This window comes from Otolemur garnettii, unplaced genomic scaffold (genome assembly GCF_000181295.1).
Source record: "Otolemur garnettii isolate 467f Iridium unplaced genomic scaffold, OtoGar3 scaffold00090, whole genome shotgun sequence".
NCBI classification, from domain to species: domain Eukaryota; kingdom Metazoa; phylum Chordata; class Mammalia; order Primates; family Galagidae; genus Otolemur; species Otolemur garnettii.
The window spans coordinates 1249966-1270960 of record NW_003852485.1 but is presented as its reverse complement, the minus strand read 5'-3'; the positions used below and the strand labels follow the sequence as shown (position 1 = coordinate 1270960).

General features: G+C 37.3%; 1 protein-coding gene across 1 annotated transcript; it reads left to right on the top strand.

The window, feature by feature from the left end:
• Window positions 1–8714: 8714 nt before the first annotated feature.
• Window positions 8715–18411, top strand: GCG (glucagon). The gene is made up of 6 exons (XM_003795140.2): window positions 8715–8955; window positions 11893–11993; window positions 13833–13994; window positions 15645–15782; window positions 17109–17252; window positions 17922–18411. The coding sequence occupies exons 2-6, from the start codon at window positions 11902–11904 to the stop codon at window positions 17926–17928; spliced, it is 543 nt and encodes a 180-aa protein (XP_003795188.1). The 5' UTR covers window positions 8715–8955; window positions 11893–11901; the 3' UTR covers window positions 17929–18411.
• Window positions 18412–20995: the final 2584 nt, after the last annotated feature.

Below are 20995 nucleotides of genomic sequence, written 5' to 3'. Positions count from 1 at the left end.
TTATGCCTATAAAGATGGCTATAATAATTTTAAAAAATAAGATAAATATTGTCAAGGATGTGGAGAATTTGGAACCCTTATACATTCCCGGTGGAAATGTAAAATGGTCTATCTACTGTGGAAAACAGGTTAGCAGCTCCTTAAAAAGTTGAGTGCAGAGTTACTATATAACTCAATCCTATACCTGTATGCTTAAAATAATTGAAGACAGCTACTCAAACAAATACACATACATGTTCATAAAAGTATTATTCACCCTAGCCAAAGAGTGGAAACACTCCAAATGTCCATCAGTGGGTGAATGGATGAACTAAGTCTGTTATGTACAGATGGTAGAATCATATTCAGTCATAAAAAGGGATGAAGTACTGATATATACCATATTGCATGACTTCATTTATGTGAAATGCTCAGAATAGGTAAATGGAGACTGGCGGTTCCCACAGGTTTCAGGGATAGGGAAATGAGGAGAAACTGCTCATCGAGAATGGGTTTTTAGTTTGGAGTGATGAAATTGTTTTGGTACCTAATGGAGGTGTGGTTACAATACGTTGTGAATGAACAAAATACTACTGCATTGCTCACTTTGAAGGGTTGATTTTGTTATATAATTTTCACTGAAGGTTTTTTTTAATTCTGTTTTTATTTAAAAAACTTCATTGTAGTAATTTTCAGTATAAGCAATTTATAACAAATATTCTAATATTTTTAGATCTGCACACTCAAGTTTCTGGTATAAGAAAATATTATATTCCAGGAAATTAGGCTCCTGTGTGCTTTAGAAATATCTATTTTGATCCATTTTCATTGCCAGTAAAAAGGATTGTTTTTATTCTCAATTAGAGAAAAAAATTAAAATTTGAGTTAGACTTATTTTAACCATTGTCACTCACACCACCATACCTCTGTAGAAAGCAGAGAGGAAACCCAGAGGACTCACCCCCTCATCACTTCACATCCCATCATATGCCCCACAAGCACTCGAAACGCTTAAACTGTCCAAATTTAAGAAAATCCTTTTTCTGACTCCCACATTCTGGTCTTCCAGCTTCCTGCTCAACTGCCCTCAGCAGAGCGGCTCTTCCAAAGAGACTTTTTAAAACATCCAGCCTCCTCTTGCCTCCTTCTTATTGACAACCCACTTCAGTCTAGAGAAAAGTATAAGGATGGGCCCTTCCCCTGGCCAAGACCTGCCCCACCCCTGGACTCTCAATCTTAATGCTCTTTTAATGCCCTCCGTGAAATATGGAGCTGTTGAAAAGGATGAAAAGTCAATCGTGTGATACATCCAAAACTCATGGATCTGATTCTTAAAAAACGGAATCTCCACTGTTGCTTTGGAAGGCAGTTGGCAGTTCCTCAAGAAGTTAAACATAGAGTTATCATATAAGCCAGCAATTCTACTCCTAGGTATTTACACAAGAGAATTAAAAAACACAGTCCAGAAACAAATTTGTACATGAATGTTCATAGCAGCATTATTCATAATAGCCAAAAAGTGGAAACAACCCAGATGTCCATCAACTGATGAATGGGTAAACAAAATGTGGTAAATACATATAATGGAATAATTTTCAGCCACAAAAAGGAATGAAGTACTGATTCCTGCTACAACATGGATGAATCTTGAAAATATTATGCTAAGTAAAAAGACGTCAGACACAAAAGTCTACATATTGAGTGATTCTGTTTATATGAAATGTACAGAACAGGCCAATACGCATAGAGAGAAAGGAGATTAGTAGTTGTCAAAATCTGGGAAGGGGAGAGGCTGCTAATGGATAGGGAGTTTTCTTTGGGGGTGATGAAAAAGTTCTAGTATTAGATAGTGGCAATGGTTATACAATGTTCTGGATGTACTAAAAACCACTGAATCATACACATTAAAAAAAAAAAAACCACTAAACTTAGAAATACCCCAATTGCCAATTGTTTAGTATTTAGATGTCTTGCTATCTTAGCTATCTGGTGGCTGTGAACGGATTCAGACAGCAGTCAAAGCAGATTCTGAAGAGCTTAGGAGATTCTGCATAAACTACCAGACTACTTTGCCAAGCCTTGCTCTAGAAAGGGAGGGTGGTCTTGTATTGAGGCACAGATGTGGCTTTAAGCAACTTGGTTGCATGTTCTAATCCTCTATCTTATTATCTGTAAAATGAAGGCAAAAATATTTAACTTTCTGTTGTTTTATGAAGATTAGACGGTAACATACTCAGAGAGCTTTGCCTTTGTTAGGTATTCAGTCAATGGCAGCTATTTCTTTTTCTTAGGGGCCTGGCTTCGCATCCTTGAGTTGCTAAAAATTGTGGCTTCAAAAAATAGAAGATTTTTTTCTATTTCATTCAAGTTATCATTATTTTTAAAATCTGTCACCTACAATTAATTCTCCTTATGAATGGTAGGTGAAAAATTTTTAAAAGGTCGCAACTAAGCAGCTGGTTGGAGTTGTGGGCTAATCACCCAGGTGCTTAGGGAAGCGTAGCCTGCAGTTTATAATTTTTACTTGATTTTTTGCATCCAGGTCAACTGTTCTTAAACAATACATTTATTTAAGGCAAGTGTCCATAAAAACATTAGATTTTAATTAGTGCTTAATAAGTCAAACCAATTTTAAAATATTCACTGCATCACCTTTATTTATTTTTTACTGTATAATATGCCTAGTAGTTGTGGGGAAGGTGTGAAAGCCACAGTGTTTGATTTCTAGAGTTTGGTTGATCAGTATTATGGAGGAGGATGCTGGTGATCAGATATATGACAAAGAGAGAAGGAAGGAAGGAATGAGGGGGGGAGAATATCTTTCTCCAGCCTTAGAAAGGGCTTACAGTTAATACTTTACTGTACTTTATGGAGAGAAAAGGGTTTTTACTGAAGTGGAAGTGAAAAGTCAGATTCTACATCCTTTGACAAGATAGCAACAAAGCAGTGATTTGCTTTTCAACGAGAGTCAGCATTAGAACACAGTACAGAGGACTTCTTCCCCTAGGAATGTTTCTGACTGCCGAAATAAATCATTTGGGTAATTAATTCCAAAATAAAAATGTAGAAATTCGTTCTCCAACCTTGAAGAACAAGATAGCCAAACAATGGGTTATAATAAATTAAATAAAGCTTTGCTTAAAAGTAGGGTAACAGCCTCGAAGTCTTCATAAATTATCCTCCCCTCTACGGTTATATCATTTCAATATCGTCAGAAAACCGAGCATATCTTTACAATATATCTGATAAAATGTGAATTGGCAACACTGAACAAGTTTCAGGCAGGGGGCAAGTCTTATTACAAGGCATAATGAATAGGAAAAAGTGTTTAAAACTCTGTTTTGCATTTTCTGCATTTTTTTAGTGTACAGATTTCAAATTTTAAATTTTCTAATGGCTGAAGTTACTTCCTTTTACAGAAGACTTAAAAAAATTGCAATGTTTTAATTGGTTCACATTAAAGACTCTTAGAAGCTTGAAGAAAAAAAAGTCTTTCCAGATGAGCAAGAGGTTGGATAAGTGTAATGACATATGGTTTGTTTTTTATAGCTACAATATGCAAAAAATAGCAGCATAACACATGTATTCAATGATATATATGTATTTATACATATAAATATATATTCTGCTTGTAAATTTTGAGATAAGATTCTTTTGTACAAATATGATTTTGTTTTCTTTCTCTTTCTTGTTCCCTTTAGGAATAAAAATAACAACTGAAACTTAGAACAATTTTAAACATCTCATTATACCAGGGATCTTGCAAAAGATAAAATCAACGAATGCAAAGCCATGATGCCACACGGTCCCCTGCACAGACTTGTGAGCGGGCTCTCTGCAGGGTCTTGGAGCCTCAGGGCAGGAAGACTGTCCGTGGATCTTCTCAGGGAATCTTCCCCCTACCCCAGCAGGCTTCCTCAGAATCATTCCAGATGGATGGGTCATGAAGTGATTTTTAAATATCTCTCAGGAAGGGTATTTTTCACATCCTCTGGCATACTCAGAACTTCCCAGGAAGTTTTTCCTTTGTTGCCCCTGGATCCCCCCAGTCCCATTAAGTCACTCATGGAGATGTGAAGGGCATTGAGTTATTATATTCTATGTTCTTAGTTTTTTAATTTTCAAAGACTTATTAAGTAACCAGCTACCCTTTTCAAAGATTTAGAAAACTCAATCAGTTAATAACTTTTCTCTCAAATGTTATACACAACGTTTTTCATTATCATTATTATTATTTTGTCTTTCAAAGCCTCACCACCTATTTTCGAAGACTCTTGTTATGGAGAGAAGTGTTCTAACCCAGGAAGAGCACAGTATATTAAGATTACCTCTGAGAATAGAAATGGACCTCAGACTCCTCAGGAAAGCTTGACTGGCAACTACTGGAATTTCATCTAACAGAGCTGAGGTGTAACTCAGGGACAGGTATTGAACAACATTGAAAGCAGGGAGCTGCAATCGTGATTCCATTACCTTTAAACTACGGCTTCTCGCCTCGCCCTCGCTGCAGCTGTTTTTCCTCTGTCTCTGCCTGAGCTGGCATTTTACCTCCGAACTTTTTCCCACCAGTGTCTCTGAACTTCACTTACTTTAGTGCTCTAATACTTGGTAACTGAGAGGTCCAACTCAGAAGCTTCCCACGTGACAGCTGATTGATTAGTGCCGATGCCCCATCGTCACTCTCATCTTAGGAGCATTTTATTTTAACTTTTTAGTGTGGAAAATTTAAAACATATATAAAGCGAGCAGAAGCACACAATAAACCCTGTTTATCCATCAGCCAACTTCAACAATCATCAGAATTCTGCTGCACTTGTATCATCTGTACCTCCACCCACACCTCAGACTTTTTTTTTAACTGTTCATTTGTTCCTTTTAGGTGAAATTTACATAAATTAAAAACCACAAATCCTAGCTGTACTATTTTGACAATTGGATAAACCTGGTAACACATACCCTTATCACAATAGAGAAGATTTCCATCTCCTCAGAAAGTCCTCCCCCACTCCCCAGGCAAATGTCTCCCATCTTCCTCCCAGAAACAACCGCAATTCTGAATTTTTTAAACCTTAGTTTTGCCTATTCTTGAACTTCTGTAATTGGATTCACGCAGTATATAGCTTTTTGCGTCCATCTTCTTTTACGCACCATCATGTCTGTGAGATTTATCCATGTTGCTTCCTCTATCAGTTCTTGATTCATTTCTGTTGTTGCTGAGTAGTATTCTGTCATATGAATTCCGTATCATGATTTGTTTATTATTTCTCTTATTGATGGAAAGTTCATTGGTCTTCAGTTTTTAACTATTACAAATAATACTTCTTTGAACATTTTTCTACAAGTCTTTTTGAAGGCATATGTGTTCGTTTTCTGTTGAATAAAATACTTAGGAGTAGATTGCTAGGTCAAAGGGTAGCTATAAATTTATGTTTCAAGTTCAGCCTTTTTCCAAGGTATTTGTACTCTCGCTCCTTTTCAAGTTGCATGTTTTGTTTGTTTTGAATGGGTAATGGAATCAGATGGTCAAAAAATGCAAACCACATAATGTTTTATAAATATAGTAGAACCTCCATAGTTGACCACCTCTTTAAGTCGACCTAATTTTCATAGAGCAGACATGCACCACACGGACATATCAGCACAGTAGTCTGGTTTCTTATATTGACCACTTCCATATATTGTCAAGATTGTTACAATCTTGGGTGATCAGCTTCAGAGGTCCTACTATGTGTGTGTGTGTCTACGTATGTACACAGAGAGAGAGTAAAGGAGAGAGAATATACCTTGCACCCTGTCTCTGTCTACCCCACTACTCTGCACCGCCCCCTACAGGCAAAGGCTTACATTGATTTCCTGTATATTCTTCCAATTTTTAAAATGTAATTATGAGCAAATAAACATATATCTGTCCCCATTCCACTTTTAACACAAAATGTAGCCTACTATATACCTATTTTGCACCTTCCTTTCTTCAACTAACAATATATCTCGAAGACTTTCCATATCAGTAAATAAAGAGCTTCCTCATTCTTTTTCTAAACAATGTTTTATTGATGGGCCCTTGGATTATTCCAACCGGTTACCATTATATACAGCTCATTACATATATAGGCAGAAATACACGTGGAATAAATTTTCAGAGTAATGTGGTAGTCTTAATAGGCCAAGAGTTATAGACATTCGTAATTTTGATAAATATGACAAATTGCCTTCCACAGGGGTCATAATCCTTTGTACTCCTATGAGTAATGCATGAGTGTCTCCATTGCCCATAGACCTGCAACCAAAATGCACTGTGAACCTGGATCTTTTCCATTCTCAAACATTCCAACCTAAGTATTCCAAACAGCTACAGAAAATAAACATATAATAACCCCCCACACTGGGAGGTCCTACGTATGTCCAATGACATAATTTGTGGGGCCAAGTGCAAAAACAAAAATATGGAGCCATGTTGAAAAATTATTAAGAATTTCAAGATAGTAAAAGGAAAACCTTAAGGCAAGCATGAAGCACCATAGAACTGCACAGGTTGTGAGCCCGTGGCAGTTGGCCGCAGTACTGAGCATCATAAAGAAGTCTTATATGACACTAGCCACGTAAATATAGGGCTCCCACTTTTCTTGCCTCATGTCTAAATAACCAAATAATTGCAATGACAGGAACTGAAGGCCAAATCTAGAGGCTGGTGCTGAGACAGTCGCTGGAAGAAGATCTGCACATCCAAGTTGCAGTTGATGTTTGCCTTAATTTCTGACAATACAGTGCCCATTAAAAAACCTGATTTGCCCATCCAAGAAAGGAGAGTAATGGACTCTTAATGTTTCTGTATCCTCAGAATGCTTATCATTATGTTATTGAAGGCCCCCAAGAATCAGTGCTATTAGGCTGGAAGTGAAGTGATAGGAAATTTCTCAAAAGAATTTGAGATAGTCACTTCTAAAATAATAGAAAGCATTTTGGGAAGAGGGGAAGTAATACATTTTGTAGTGATATATTGGGGAAGAGTATTTACTGAGATGCCAGGGCTGTGGTAAAGACTTTGTATACTTCACTTGTAGAGTTCCCTTCTTAGGGCTGCTCTACAAACAGGCAGTGTCTGAAAAGGAAGGAGAGCGACAGAGACAGAAAGAAACATCTACCCAGACAACAGGAAAAAATAAAACTGAACCTGCCAGAACAATTAATACAAATATAGCTTATATATTTATAAAGCTTGTGTCCAGAGAGAAAGACAATTTAATCACGTATTAAATCACTCCACATTTTGAAGCCATTACTGCATTTACAGGTGTCTCCCCACTGACCGGAGGCCTGACGCCTTTCTCTGCTCTTTCGCCCCCTCTGCTGGTAGTGCCAAGAAGCAGTCCTCAGATAAAGACACCAGCCGCACCCAGGTGATAAAGTGAGATTGATATTTTATACAGGTGTGCTTCTCAAATTTTAATATGTGTGTGAATTGTTAAAATACCAGATGGGCATGAGATTCTTTACTTATAGCACGCTGTCAGGTGATTCTTGTTCTTGGTCCGCACTTTGAATAGCAAAGCTTCATACCATCAATAAATCACCAGCACAAGAATCCCTCAATGAGGTCTACCAACTTGACATGGATGGAACTGATCTCTACGGCCTTTAAGTAACTCTCCAATAGTTGGTCTGATGCACAAATTGTACAATTAAGTTTATTTTGAATATTTCTTCAGTTGTCTCAATGATTTGCTTCCTTACAAGTGATCAGTTGCATCACACAGTTGTTTATATTGGAATATTGGAATCTAGTTAGGAAGTGTTGTAATGATTCAGTCACATGGAATAAGATTTTAATTTTAGAAGGGACATTTACCCACCATCTCATTTTACGAATTAGGAGGCAGAGGTCCAGGAGAGTATGTCACTTGCCCAAAGTCACCTGGCTTGCTGGTGGCAGCAAGACCACAATCTAACGATGCTGGCAGTAATTCTCATGCTGTCTGTCCGCATTATTTCCCATTTTCCTCTCTCTCTAAAGTGGCCAGAATCGTTCTTCTGAATCTTACAGATTTTGTAAGGACAGTGTGGCAGGTCATACACGTCAGGAATTATGACAATACGCATCTCCCCTCAACAGTTTTACTCCCTTCTCATTCCTTGGTAGCTTAGTACCCCAGTCTCTCATCAGTAAAATTAGAGTTGAAACATACTGGAGAAGGAAAAAGAAGTCTTAGACTCTGTTTTGTTATCATCGCCCATCTTGGATGTTTAATCTTCATTGTGCCTCCTCCTTTCCATTTGAATCCAGTTTCTTAAAACAGCTGCTTCAAGTCTTAAGTGACATTCTTAAATCCCCCCATGAAAATAACACAAGTTAATTCCATATAGTGGGAAGCAATGAGAGGATTTTTAATAAGTATGTTTTAAATGAATGATTTCTTACGTGGGTAAACGAATGAATGATTCTATTCAGGTAAACTCTCAGGGCTGAGCAGCAAACCGAAGGACTAGTAAGGACCTCACATGAGGTTCCTCACGCAATAGAACGGCCATGGGCTTGTCATTTCAAAGTCTTTTGTCTTCAACGTTGACCTTTAGAGAACTTAAGTAAGTAGTTTTCATGCCTGACCGAGGATGGAAGGTGAATTTCACAAATGCTCTTTCCATTCCCAACCAAAAAAAGAGAGAAAGAAAAGAGAAAAAAAGAGACAAGAGTAAATAAAGAGTTTCCGGGTCTCTGAAGTCTCACCCAATCTAAGCCGAGAATGCCGATGAGCAAAGTGAGTAGGCGAGGGAAATCATTTGTAATAAAAGCTCATTATTTACAGATGAGAAATTTATATTGTCAGCGTAAAATCTGTGAGGCTAAACAGAGCTGGAGAGTATATAAAGCAGTGCACTCGAGGGCAGAAGTGCAGAGCTCAGGACACCGAACACGTCCCAAGTCCCCTGAAGGGCTCGCGCTCTCCCTGTCTGCTCTGCGCCACGCTGCTGTGTCAGAAGGTAAGACTAATACCGGTCGATTTTAACATTTGGAGTCCTGCTTTGGGGACACTATTTTTGAGGGAGCAATGCATTATGAATTCAAGTGTTATTCTTCCATCTTCTACTTTATCACCAATTACAGGCAGGGAAGAATTGAGATGAAGAAGGTTACATCAGATACACTTAGATGTACTTTAACAGAGCGAAGCTGCGAAGTGAGTCTTAGAAATAATTATATAGAAAGAAATAAAATAGAAAAACAAAGATTTAAATCCATGCCGTTGTCACAAAACTTTGTTAAGAAAACTGTGTTTTAAAATAAGTGGTAACATTTTGAAAAATTATTTTTCCTTGGATTTGAGAGATGTGCTTACTCTGTTCTCTTGGAACAGAAGGCGCCTTTTAAATTGAGCAGAATTGTGCCCATTAGAGAAACTATAACGGCAAATTGCTCTTTAACAATTAAAACCTCTGGTTTTCTAAAGTAGTAGATTCAATATCATCTTTCCAATATTCAAATTTCTTATGAAAAGTCTATCAGAAAAATCAAAGCCCATGAAATAAGTGCTTTGTAAATTAGAAAGCAAACATGGTGGGTGCAGAGAACAAGTATCCTTGGGGATTTCTTGGATGAATCCAAAGCCATAGACTAATAAATATTTCCTATGTATTAAGAGCCAATAGTAATAAAATCTAAAATAGCTACACTCTAGAATAAAATTTTAATATTTCTTGTTAGGAAAAAGAATAAGATGTTCTAAAGTACCCAGTTAAACTCCAGAAAACAAAGAATACATTTACAAAGATCCTCAATAGGTGAATGATTAAGTGGCTGGTTTTCCCACACATTCTGAGGACCTATTAGATGAAATAAGCTAACCCCTTTAAAAAGTATTTATGTGGCCTATAATGCCAATCTACACTTAGGAATACAATATTGTATAATGTCTTCTTTCCTAGGTCTAAGATTAATCTTTCTAAAAGACTTCCTACATTTTTTTGTTGCTGTATTTTCCTTTTAAACTCAAGCAGAAATTTGTGGTTCTTAGACTCTCCTTAGACCACCTAAAGAGGGATAGAATAATGGGGAATTCTTTTCTTATTGAATAAGATTTGATACTAAAATACTGTAAATATTTACTTTCTGAGCACTGGTATTCAAATATTTAAATAATTCTATCTTTAACTTTTTCTATGATTCCATAGACTTTCACAAAATGAATAAATGAGATTTTAAAAAGTCAGTTCTTTCAACATTCATTTCTTTATGGTTGTTTCTTCTTCCATAAGCTTCCAAAGTGGCAGAGTAACATCTACTCTAAATCTGCCTCAATGGAACACAAGAGATATTGCAAACCCTTTAGGGACTTGGGGTAGAAGGAATTATTTAGTACGAAGTTGACAGTTTTCAGTTTTTTACAAGAAATTTTTCAATAGTGGCATAATCTTAAATACAAGTGTTTAATTTTTAAATGCTCCTGAAAGCACGGATATTATAGCTGACAGTTATAATCAGAAATACTACCTTATATGGTAGGGGTTCCAAAATTTAGCAACTGGCTAAACTGAAACATAACAAAATGCCAAATCAGTAATCTAATGTTGATGGGTTAAGAAAGGTGACTATATAATTCCAACTATGTTGCTTTATGTAATTAGTTACCTAATCTCTAAAAGCTTAATATTTTAAAGAAAAAAAGTTACCACTACAAGTATTACACTCTCTCCGTTTTAGTGCCAGAGGTAGATAGTAAATGTGGCGAGGATGTTAAAGAAGAGATTGATCATTAAAAATGATATTTGTAAAATCTTTATTCCCAAACAAATGTCATTTACTAAAAATACTCATTCAAGTTATTTGTGGATAAGCATAATCCAACTGAAATGCCCACTTCTTAAAAAAAAGAAAAAAAGAGTGTTGGGTTTGAAAGTAGCAGAGAGAACCCCACAACTGGACTTGAGGTTTCCATTCAGATAATAGAAAAGCTGCCCTGTGGGGACATTCTGCCCCACAATCATTTGGTCCCAGTCCCTCTCCACACTGCCTTGTCGAGTCCTTGGCATCCTGTGGCTTCATGGGACATCTGCTTGTGTGATATAAAGGACAAGCAATCAGGTGTGTCCTACAACCAGGTCTATGGTGTCACTAGCAGTGAATGACATATCCTGGACTAAGTCCAGTTATCAACCCACCTGGGGACTTCCAAGACTTCAGAAACAAGCGCTAATTTTCTTTTTGATACAAGTCTCTTAGTTTCTCAGTCGTGATTGTTCACGTTGCCAGAAGCATTAGTGCTTGTTGCAAATTGCTTGTCTTTAAAATGATTTTTTTCCCTTTAATTTAGAACAGGTCAAAGCACCCTAAAATACCTCAAATCTGTTGGCCGCTTTATAATTACAAAGTCTAGACCAAGTTACACTATTTAAAATATAAATGAATAATACATCTGAACCGACAGCTGGTATGCCAAGTTGTAGCCTGAGGCTGCTTTAAGATGGTTGAAATGCAGTATAATGTAAATGCTTGGAAGTGAAGGACTATTAATTGAAAGCCAGACTGATAGTGAAGGGGGTGGCATGATGGATAAAGTGCCATTCAGGCTAACCATATGTAGCATATCATCTACAGTGAGTATTTTAAATGTTTATCGTGGACATTTTTAATTTCCCCCAGTCTGGAAATGAGCCTTCTAATCATTAACAGAAGTGTCCTACATTAATGAAAAAGCTTAATGGTGGAATTCATCTTTTGTATTCTTTCCTGCCTCCAAAAAATCTAGGGTAATAATATAATCCAATATTTGACATTCAGCTTGAAATATAGTCAGAATAAAATTGATAACTAGGTTTTTCTTTCTATTTGTAATATCAACCTAGTCAAAATCGAACTCATTTAGCCTGACATGTTTAAATATGGTCGTCTGTTTCCCTTTCCCCAACTCTGTGTTCTGACAGGCAGCAAAGATGAAAAGCCTTTACTTTGTGGCTGGATTGTTTGTGATGCTGGTACAAGGCACCTGGCAACGTTCCCTTCAAAACACAGAGGAGAAATCCAGGTATGAAATCTTTAGTTTAATACACAGCATTGTGGTTCTAAAGCCTATGGAAACCATGATTAGTTAGGAGGGTTTCAGTAATTCAAATTAATACTCTGCACAATTTTTGCATATTTAAGTATCATTGAGATAAAGCCAGACCATTCTGAAGTATAGACCAGAGTGTGTGTTTTTTCATAACCAAAGGGGTGAGAAATGTTGAAAAAAAATTTTATGAGAAATTGTAGTTCCTCGGTTTCTTCCGATGATCCTATCTATCCATTCCCCGCTCGCACACTACATAATGGATTATTTTATTCACATCAACTCTTTTCTCTTTTTTATTCCTTTTTAAAATAGCATGTTTCTTGCTAATTGTAAACATCATACATGTTCAGGATGGAAAATGCTAAAAATGTGCAAAAAATTTTAAGTACTCAAAATTCCACTGTCCAAAGAAAGTTATTTAAAATAAAAAGGTTAGTGTATTACTTTTCTGTGTTTACATATTCTGTATACAAATATACCTCAGCTTACCATATAGCTTTGCATCACGCTTTTTCTTTTAACATTATATTATTAGCTTTTTATTTTATCATTACAAATATCTACTTAATGTAGCCATAATGGAAAGCTACATACTATTTGATCTTATAAATGTATCATGTTTATTTAACTATCTCTCTTATTGGACATTAAGAGGTCTTCAAATTTTACCACAAAGAATTTTGCAAATAACATTTCTTATGTACACGTTTCCCAACATTTCTTACCACTTTTTGCAGTTCTACTTGTAGAAATACTGTGCGGAAGGGTCTGAATGACTTTAAACCTTTCCTAATATCTTACCAACTTGTACTCCAGAAAATTCATACACACGCACGGGCTCATCAGCAGTACAGAATGCCCCTCCCCAGGATTTAATCTTTGCTAATTTGACAGGTGAAAATCATATTTCATTTTGAATATTAATCATACTGACTATTTCCCATATGCTTACCATGCCAACCAACTGTTGATTACTGGCATGTGGATGATTCTCTGATCCCATTTCAGATTAGCAAGTGTTTTCTTTCTTGTGCTTCTTTGAACTTTCAGTTGTTCTCCTTCCACGATTAGCTGCCATGTAACTAGGTAAGTGCTTTGTGTATATGTAAATATATATATATATAAATTATTTATATACAAAATATATATATATTGAGACAGAGTCTTACTATGTCACCCTTGGTAGAGTGCCATGGCATCACAGCTCACAGCAACCTCAAACTCTTTGGCTTAAGTGATTCTCTTGCCTCAACCTCCCAAGTAGCTGGGACTATAGGTGCCCGCCACAACACCCGGCTTTTGTGGTGGTGTTGTTGTTGTTACTGTAGTTGTCATTGTTGTTTAGCAGGCCCGGGTCAGGTTCAAACCCACCAGCCCTGGTGCATGTGGCTGGTGCCCTAACCCCTGAGCTACGGGCGCCAAGCCTGTTTTTATATTAATACACGTGAAACAGAATTAAGAGCATAAATCTGCCACCCAAATGATTTGAGATTCTTCACTCTTTTAAAATATTCAAGTCACTGCTCTCTTCGGTCTTTATTAGCATAATCATGAGTAGATTAATTAGTAGAAAAGATTTATTTAATTCTATTGGGAAAAAACGTCAGTTTAGAAACTCACTACTGGAGTTTGGAATCAGAATGTATTCAACTCCGCTAAGACCATGAGATTCCCTGACAAACTACGATTTCTCCAAACTACCTACTGACATATGACTGCTTCATGTCATCCTGGGTTTGTAGTGAAGAAGCTTCTGAAGTGAGTCTGTTCTCAAGGGGAGATTCATGTTGCACCAATCACTGTTCTTCACAGATTGTTCTCAGCTTCCCAGACAGACCCGCTGGTTGAGCCTGGTCAGATGAATGAAGACAAGCGCCATTCGCAGGGCACCTTCACCAGTGACTATAGCAAGTATCTGGACTCCAGGCGCGCCCAGGATTTTGTGCAGTGGTTGATGAATACCAAGAGAAACAGGTAAGACTCAAACCTGATCCAAAACTTGCACACAAATAAACATACCGAATATGTCTACAATTTCTCCTGACTTAAGTCATCATGCTCATCAAATAGTGCCCATAAACTCTTTCCATGTTGATGATTTTCAAGGTTAGTATGTTGTACTTTGTGTTATGCCTCTGAGTGTCTCACCCCTCACCCCTGCAGACCTCTTACCACCACCTGCCAATGAGACATAGACTTTAAATTATCTTCCCAACTGTCTTAGCAATATCCAACCTTCCTACCCCTTTTCTATTAAAATTGAAAACTGACTTCTAATTTTTAATCTAATCTAATTTCTACCCCCAAAATAGAGCATATATAACATTTCCTTCTGGGGTTCAAACCTATGACTGTGATCATATTAAAATTATCCCCTAGCCAAGGGTAGGGAATGGAAACAGATGCATTCCTTTTCTTGTGGAATAAAATCTAAGATATGCATGTAAAATTACAGCCTAGCTGCACCGCATAAAGAGAGAAGGCAGCAAGTAAGAACACAAGCCTATCGTCAGACATACATTTTAATGTTGGATTTTCTTTGACGAGTGTTGGGGTTTTGCTGCATCTAGGCTATTGGAGGAAATTATCCGCAAGGGTTTCACAGAGATGGTGGAATTTCACAATTTTTTTGGAGAGTGGCCCACAAGGGGAAGGAAGTTATGCATACAAAGTAGCTGAAAGAATCTGAAAATCAGGAAAAGGACAGAGATTTGTCTGGAGAGAATGGAGAAGGGAGAGGGAATGAGAGAGAGACAGAGAGAAAGCTTGAGCGCGCAGGAAGAATAGAAGAGACAGAGCTCGTAACCAAAGTTTCTGAAAGTGGAGTGTCGGGCTGCAGGAAGATGGCTGTTGTGAGGAGAACAGACTTTGGGAGAGGTTCCTGTCAAGGACTACAGTGAAACGTGAGAAATCACAAACTTCACAAAAACAAAAACAACTGTCCTCATCTTCTAGAGTGGGGACACCACAATTTGTTACATTCATGTACAGCAATCCTCCCTCCAGGGCGGTGCCTGCTGTATGTTTTGGATGACACCTTGCAGGGGTGATACCCGGTGGGTGGACTGACAGCCCCTGCAGGTCACCTCCTCGGCTCCCTCTGCACTCATCTGAGGCCTAGGTGGGCTCAGCGCCCTTGCTTTCCTCTTTGCTAGCAGAACACATTTTCTTTAATCCACTATCACCTGGTCCTTTGGATGACATTTTGAGGTAATCCTTTGCTTTCTCTTGAATCAATTACCTAACTCTGACCCCATACTTACTAATAACAGCTGCCTTGCTCACTAGCATAGCACAGCATATAGCTAAACCCACCAACCCATCAAGACTAAAGTAAAACAAGGAGCAGATCGAATAACTAGTGACACAGATAAGAAGGGGGAAGTGGAACTGGATATGCCAGGAAAGGAGGGGACATTAGCACCTCCATTGAAATTAGCCCCACCAATCTTCAATCCAGATAAGGAATGTAACTTCAAGACAAATCCCCCAGCCACCCTCTCCTCCTAAACTTCCTACACCCTTTCTATATAGAATCCCGAACCCGAAGTTGCCACTACTTATAGGTGAGAACCATATTGCCAAAGAAACAGATCTTCAATTTAACTTTCACATTTCTTTCAGGAATAACATTGCCAAACGTCATGATGAATTTGAGAGACATGCTGAAGGGACCTTTACCAGTGATGTAAGTTCTTATTTGGAAGGCCAGGCTGCCAAGGAATTCATCGCTTGGCTGGTGAAAGGCCGAGGAAGGCGAGAGTAAGTCTGTACATTCTTACTTGACTTTTTTTTTTTCCTTGATGCAGAAAATTTAAGACTCCAGTTATCTATATCTGGGTCTGGATTACAGAAGCAATTAGTACAATCTCACAAAGCAAAGAAATAACTTCTATTGGTGAAAAACTGTAATCTGTGTCATTTTGGTAAGGAGTATTAAAATAGAGAGATATAAGTTCCATTTTTATTTCTCGTTACAGTTGTGTTGTGATGGTAGGTATGACTTTCTTATCCAAGCCGGGACACCTCTGAGAGTATACACTGTGCTCCTGTTAACCATATGACACAAGTCTAAATTAGGACTGTCCCAGGAAAGTCAGAGATGAGGAAAAAAGAAGAAAGAGTGCTGAAAACTTTAAATATTTAAATAAAACTTCTAATACTTAAAGTTTGACTTTAAATATTTACATATGTGATCAACACATACTTATGTGTTAATAAACATTCAGATAAAAATGTGATGAAGACTGAAAGGAACCAAACATAAGATGTTAATAAAGTGACATGTAAAGTACAAATATGCAGAAACATCCACATATTTCACAATGATTTTTTATGAGGCCACCATATAGATTCCCATTAAATAATCAAGGCTGAAAATGAGACTAAGACCATTAGTTACTTGCTTGGATCTTAACACAAAAGACCTCCGAACCATTTCAATTAGCATTTGAAATAGGAGAGCCAGGAAATTTCCGTTCAACTTTTACTTTTAAATTAGATTTAGAACAAGTTTACTGAGACTTAATCAGATCTCAAGATGAAGGGAACTAGGTATCATGGCTGATTCTTAAAACATTAACAATCTAACTTACAAAACCAGTGGTAAAGTAATTGCTTACATTTGAGGATATTTATGGCATTTTAAAGGGATACCAAAAAGTTTTCTATGGGAAACCAGTACAAAACATATAATATATACTGAGCTTTAACCCCTAATACTACAGGCTGTTCTGACAGTCTCTGGTTTTATAGGATGTGATATATTTTGCTGACTCACAGACAAATTAATAGTCTTGACAATAGCTTCTGTGTTGCCAACATACTGAAATCTCTGAAGCAACCTGAAATATTAAAAAGGATGTGAAGTTACACAGGCTTGGCTTCTGATTACAGCTCTGCTACCTTCTACTTTCCCAACTGTCTCCTGTTCACATGGGGTTTTGAGGAACTTCCCGGTAGGCCTTCTGTAAATAGAACCTTTACTATTTTCGTGATGACATCTGTGCGTATTACCAATGGTAGGCAATTCATGAGGACTTACTGAAAATGTCTAGAGAAACACTAATTTAACCCTCGCTTTCTTAGGTTCCCAGAGGAAGAAGCCATTGTTGAAGAACTTGGCCGCAGACATGCTGATGGTTCTTTCTCGGATGAGATGAACACAGTTCTTGATAATCTTGCCACCAGGGAGTTTATAAACTGGTTGCGTCAGAATAAAATCACTGACAGGTGACTTCTTCTTAGTTAATTCTGAAAACCATCAGGACTTTCATAAATATTGATTGTCACACTGCTCATGTCGGGGAGTGCAGGTCTTTACTTCACATTATGTAATAAAAATTACACGTTTAAATCATGTGAGAGTACATTATTATATTTGTTTTTTTTATCATTACACTTTCTATCCATTTATTACAAAAACATTTACTATCTATGAGTGATAAGTCACTGGGAACACAGATATGACTCAAACATGGAAGTGTTAAGTAATTCACATATTCATGTCACATTAAAAATTGCTATATGTGCTAAAATTTATCACAAAGGTGAAATGCAGTACATATAGTATTTTGTACTTAATTTAGTAAGCATAGTAGCAAAAATTATATTCAAAACTACCAATTTTTGAACACCAAAATAACCACTTATCTTGATGGATTTTAATTGTTTTTATAATTATTTATAAATCTTTTTTTAAATGAGAAGACATCAGGATAAATAATCTTTACATGAAAATATTTTAAGAGTCCAAATGATGGAAGGATTTACAGATAAAGTGACTGATAAATAATTTTTATCAAAATAAATCATTGAAATTTTTCCTATATAAGTTACTTGTATTACCTGTATTACATGTAGAGTTACATTAAATCATTGCCTTTTGTTTTTTATCTGTAGGAAATAAGAACATCATTATTCAAGACCATCTTCACAACATCATCTGCCAGTCACCTGGGATGTTTGAAATTTTAAGTTCTGTAAATTTAAGGGGTGTATTCTGAAGCCATATTGCTTTGCATGCCAATAAATAAATTTTCTTTTAGCCTTGTATAGCCAAAAGATTGTAAATGGAATAAACTGTTATTGAAATATTGCTAAAATCTCAGCTTTAAAATATGCAAGTACTGGATTCTCTTATTTTCTTCCTGTTTTGATGAAGTACCTCAACATATTTACAGTTAGCAATGAAATTATTTTTCTATGATATAATTTGTAAATGTAAATTATTCCAATCACAACAGATCTGCATTATCATGACAACAGAAGGGAAGAACTGGTAATCACAGTGATAAAACTGGGAAGAGAATTTTCTTCTGGAAAACTTTGTTGTAAAACTTTTTGCTTAGCTTTCAATGTATTGAAGACACACTTAAATAAAATTTTGAAGTGCTTTGCCATTGTCCATTTTCTCTCTGAAGACCCCTCTTCCTCATGCCCCTGCTCCTTCCCAAAACCCCGTCCCGGAGCTGGTAGCCAGCAAGTCCAAGCTGGTGCATAGACATGACTTCACAGTACTTTAACATTTTGAGCCAACATTTAAAAATCAGGGTTATGATGCAAAACTTTTAATTTTGGGCTTCTCTTGAAAAAGCAGGTTATCAGATAATATTTGACCCAAAAGGTAAATCTCTTCTGAAACTAAGTATCAGCTGCCTCTTTCTAAAGGGTCCGGTGTGCTTCAGCTTCCTATAGTGCCTCCCGCACACAGCTAGGCATCCTCACACACCCCACTCACATATTGTACATGCATGGGCATTTGCCTCGGGCCCACTCTACTTACACAGTGCACTGGTCTGGCACCTGGTTGCCTATCCTGCAATTGTCAGTACCTGGGGCCAGTCCGATGCTAACTGCCAAGCCTGAGATTTTCCTTCACTGTGTCCAGCATTTGCCAGCTCTCTTTCTCTATCGCTACAGTGCTCCTATAAGGTTGACTTACCCACCAGTAACATTCCAGAGTTTGCAAATTACTTCTATGCTTTGATCAGCAGGAGTAAATTTGAATACATGCAGTAATCACTCCCACCGTTGCACATAATGATGGATGAGATTTTTCTGAGCTAACTGGAAAATTTAAAACTAAAATTATCTTAGTAAGGCCACTGCTAGTTGTAAGATCATGAGCAATCGTTTAAACCCTCTGGGACTAAGTTTTCCATGTGAAAAAACAATGTTAGTATTGTCCAGTCACCTGTGTTTGGCTTACAATGAAGTTCCAATACAATAGTCCTCATTCTAAAATAGTTGTCACAGAGCTGCTCAGGTAAGAAGTTAACCTTTGTATCACAATTATATCTTCCAGCTCTCCAGAACCAAAACCTTCATATCTTCCTCCAAAACATCTCGATAAAGGAGACTTGAACACAAGTATACACTACACAAGTATGTTCTCAAAATAGGGTTTTTGTTGGTTCATTTCCTTGTATTTTAGGTAGAAGACAGTATTTTATGCTGATTGTTAAGGCATTCTACATAAGATCAAAGTTCAATATTTTTCACAGTTCTAATCAGAGGACCTCAGGGCAACTCTCTGCTGTCCACCGTGTTTTCTTTTATGAAAATTATTGCCTTTACACTTTCCACACCAGTATACCTGCAGGTAACTGAACTGGTCCCATTTAAAATAAGATTTGACTTAGAAATTAAATATATACCTCATGTGTGTGTTCTCATGACAGTGGAGTCAAAACCTTGAGAGCATCTCAGTGCACACTCCAACTAAGCATCAGTCTTCAGAACCACAGGAAGGAGGTAGAAAACTGATCCCTAGCTGGGGTGGATGGACAAGGGGACCACAAGACAGGGCATATGAGTCAAGCTCAAAAGAGTGCCAATGGTCAAAATCTGCCTATAATTTCAAGAGGCAAGCTAAAGGATGCCATGGAGAAAGGAAGGTAAATAAATGAGTGAGGAGTCAGGTAAGTGGAGAGATGGGGTTGAACATAAATCAGGTATTCTATTCCACTGTGTATGACACATACTCAACCACAAAGACTAAACTAAAAAAGGGTTATATTTTTTACAATATGAGAATTCCAGAGACAGGAAGTCCAAGCATAAATATATCAGTAACACCTCATAGTCTTTTCCTTTCTGCTTTGCCTTCTTAACACATGGCTTTCTTCCCATGGTACCTCAAGATTTAAACATGGCTGCTCCGTCTCCCAGTTCTTATCTACTTTGCAGGGAAGATGAAGAACGAAAAGCAGAAAGATAGTAGGAAGAGAAAGAGCAAGAAGAGGAAGAGGATAAAAAGAAATGCAAGAACAGAGACTGACAACCAAAAACAAATGCACCAATTTAGAGAAAGCAGACATTCCCAGAAATATCCAACAGATTTTCACTTATGTCTTCTTGCACAGAAATGTGTCTCATGACCTATCCTGGCTGCAAAAGAGGCTGAGAAGTATTGTCTTTCATCTAGATGCATTGAGTCCCACACAAAACCAGAATTCTATAAGTAAGGAACAGGGAAAGAATGAATATTATGTAGACAGTTAAAATTCAAAGGTGTATTTCCACAGTCAGAGTTGAAGTACCCAAGGCTTATTTTACTGGGTGTCATCTTCATAGTATGGGGATTTGTTGGACTAATTTAAGTCTAAATAGGTTCACAGAACTATAGACTCTCTCTGAATAGGAAGAGATAAAAGTAAAACACCCAAACAAAGAAATTATTACGGAATATTCAGCATAAGACTTGTATAGAATTTTATATCTTGGGGTGGTGCCTATGGCTTAGAGGGTAGGGCACCAGCCCCATATACCAAGAGTGGTGGGTTCAAACCTGGCCCTGGCCAAACTGCAACAACAACAACAACAACAACAAAATTACTGGGCGTTGTGGTGGGTGCCTGTAATTCCAGGTACTCAGGAGGCTGAGGCAAGAACATCACCTAAGCCCGGGAGTTGGAGGTTGCTGTGAGTTGTGTGATGCCACAGCACTCTACCGAGGGCAATAAAGTGAGACT